Genomic DNA, 2,479 nt, shown 5'->3' with positions numbered 1-2,479 from the left:
CCTCCTGCTGTGGAGATGGTGCTGCATGGCCAGGGCTGCTCTCAGCTTTCTCCAAAAGTGCCTCCTCACCCTCCTCTGTTTCAAGACAGCAGCAGCACCTTGGCTTGCAGCATCTCAGTTTGTCTGAGGTGCCCTTAAGGCCTTGCTGGCAGAGAGATGCCCCTGGGAAGTGCCCTGTGCTGGGAGGGGTGTGCAGGGCAGAGCTGACTCCCAGGGCTGGGCTGGGCTCTGGGAGCACTAGCAGGGACAAGCTCTGGTTGCAGAGAAATAGCTCCCAGTAGGCACAACACCAGGTAGTAGAGAGTCACACCCACCCTGGATATTCCTCCCTGTCCATCTGCAGAAGAAAAAAGGTGGGGGTTTAGAGAGATAAATTTTGAAATTGGAATCTGAAAAAGTTTTTTTAAGAAAATTTTATGTGTGAGAACCCTGTATAAGCAGGAGGTAATGAGCAAATGCCAGATGTGTAGGACAGGTAGGTCTGACTGCACTGGGGCAGAGGGAGGCCTTTTATCCCAAAGGGATCCTAAATGCTCTGACTGAGAGCAATGCTGAATTTGAGCCAGCAACTCAGCAGCAAAACCATAAACTCAAAAATAAAAAAAATTTACAAATTACAACCAAAGTATGAGTAGATAATTTGTAAGGATACTAAAGAATATTTCATAGGATTGACTCAAAGAATTTGTTCCCACCTTTTTAAAGTCTTCTTTCAACAGCTCAGAATGCCCAGAGTGCAGCGATGTCCAACAGCAGCTCCATCAGCCACTTCCTCCTGCTGCCACTGGCAGACACGCGGCAGCTGCAGCTCCTGCACTTCTGCCTCTTCCTGGGCATCTCCCTGGCTGCCCTCCTGGCCAACGGCCTCATCATCAGCGCCGTAGCCTGCGGCCACCACCTGCACACCCCCATGTTCTTCTTCCTGCTCAACCTGGCCCTTACTGATCTGGGCTGCATCTGCACCACTGTGCCCAAAGCCATGCACAATTCCCTCTGGGACACCAGGAACATCTCCTATGCAGGATGTGCTGCTCAGGTCTTTTTCTTTTTGTTCTTTATCTCAGCAGAGTACTATCTCCTGACCATCATGTGCTACGACCGCTACGTGTCCATCTGCAAACCCCTGCACTACGGGACCCTCCTGGGCAGCAGAGCTTGTGCCCACATGGCAGCAGCTGCCTGGGCCAGTGCCTTTCTCCATGCTCTAATGCACACATCCAATACATTTTCCCTGCCCCTGTGCCATGGCAATGCCCTGGGCCAGTTCTTCTGTGAGGTGCCACAGATCCTCAAGCTCTCCTGCTCCAAATCCTATCTCAGGGAACTTGGGCTTCTTGCTGCTGGTATCTGTCTATCATTTATATGTTTTGTGTTCATTGTTTTCTCCTATGTGCAGATCTTCAGGGCTGTGCTGAAGATCCCCTCTGAGCAGGGACAGCACAAAGCCTTTTCCACCTGCCTCCCTCACCTGGCTGTGGTCTCCCTGTTTGTCAGCACTAGCATGTTTGCCTATCTAAAGCCCCTCTCCATCTCCTACACATCCATGGATCTGGCCCTGTCAGTTCTGTACTCGGTGGTGCCTCCAGCCCTGAACCCTCTCATCTACAGCCTGAGGAACCAGGAGCTCAAAGCTGCAGTTTGGACACTGATGACTGGCTGCTTTCAGGAACATTAAACTACAGGTCAATTTCTGAAAATCACTTGTAATAAAAGTCATTTTTGACACTTCTTGTTGGTTTCATTTTGAAGATTGTCTTACATTGTTTTACCTTTTTTCATTAATAATGTCGACAAAGAAATATCATTGGTTGTGCCATTTCTAATTTGGTTTCTCTTCTCTTTCCCTGTGGCCAGAAAATGTGGCAATGTGGGTCTGCACTCTCAGGGCCTTAAATGAACGAAAGGGTCTCCCAGCAAAGTTTTCACTGCAGATCCCCATTTTGTTCCCTCCTCTGGATCTGCAGCAGCAATATCTATGTGTAGAGCTGGGGCAGATCAGTGCTGGCACAGCAGCTGTGCCCAGCAGCAGCATTTGGTGTTGCCAGTGCTGCTTCTGTGCCACTGCCCTGCTGCCCTCCTGCCCCTCGTGTTGCTGCAGGGCCTAAGTGCTCTCGGGGTCGGGCACAGCCCTGGGGGTGGCAGTGCCAGGGCTGCAGCAGGGACAGGCCATGGGCACTGCTGAGGCAGCACTGACACCTCAGGGCAGGGCCTGGGGGCTCCAGGCTCCTGCAGCAATGGCCTCTCCCTTAGCTGACACAGGTGCCGCATCCTTGGAGGCACAGACATGGCAGCACTGGCTCAGGAGCTCCTGTTTGCATTGCACAGAGCAGGCATCATCACCCCCATGATGCTGCTGTGGGGAGATGGAGCTGAGTGAGTACAAATGCCATCAGCCCATGGGGCCAGCAAGGGCTAGGGAATGGGAGGGGCACCACTCAGGCTTGTCATGGCCTCTAAAGTCAGCCAGAAATTTTGTTCC

The 2,479-nt window shown here is 51.9% G+C and overlaps 1 protein-coding gene across 1 annotated transcript; it reads left to right on the top strand.

The window, feature by feature from the left end:
- Positions 1-742: 742 nt before the first annotated feature.
- On the top strand, positions 743-1,675 carry LOC306815665 (olfactory receptor 14A16-like; the record flags this gene model as incomplete). Its single annotated transcript, XM_079332230.1, has 1 exon — positions 743-1,675. The coding sequence occupies one exon, from the start codon at positions 743-745 to the stop codon at positions 1,673-1,675; it is 933 nt and encodes a 310-aa protein (XP_079188356.1).
- Between the last annotated feature and the right edge of the window lie 804 nt (positions 1,676-2,479).

This window comes from Erithacus rubecula (genome assembly GCF_903797595.1).
Source record: "Erithacus rubecula genome assembly, contig: scaffold_180_arrow_ctg1, whole genome shotgun sequence".
NCBI lineage: Eukaryota > Metazoa > Chordata > Aves > Passeriformes > Muscicapidae > Erithacus > Erithacus rubecula.
Note: the sequence above shows the minus strand (reverse complement) of the source record. Positions and strands in the feature narration are given on the sequence as shown.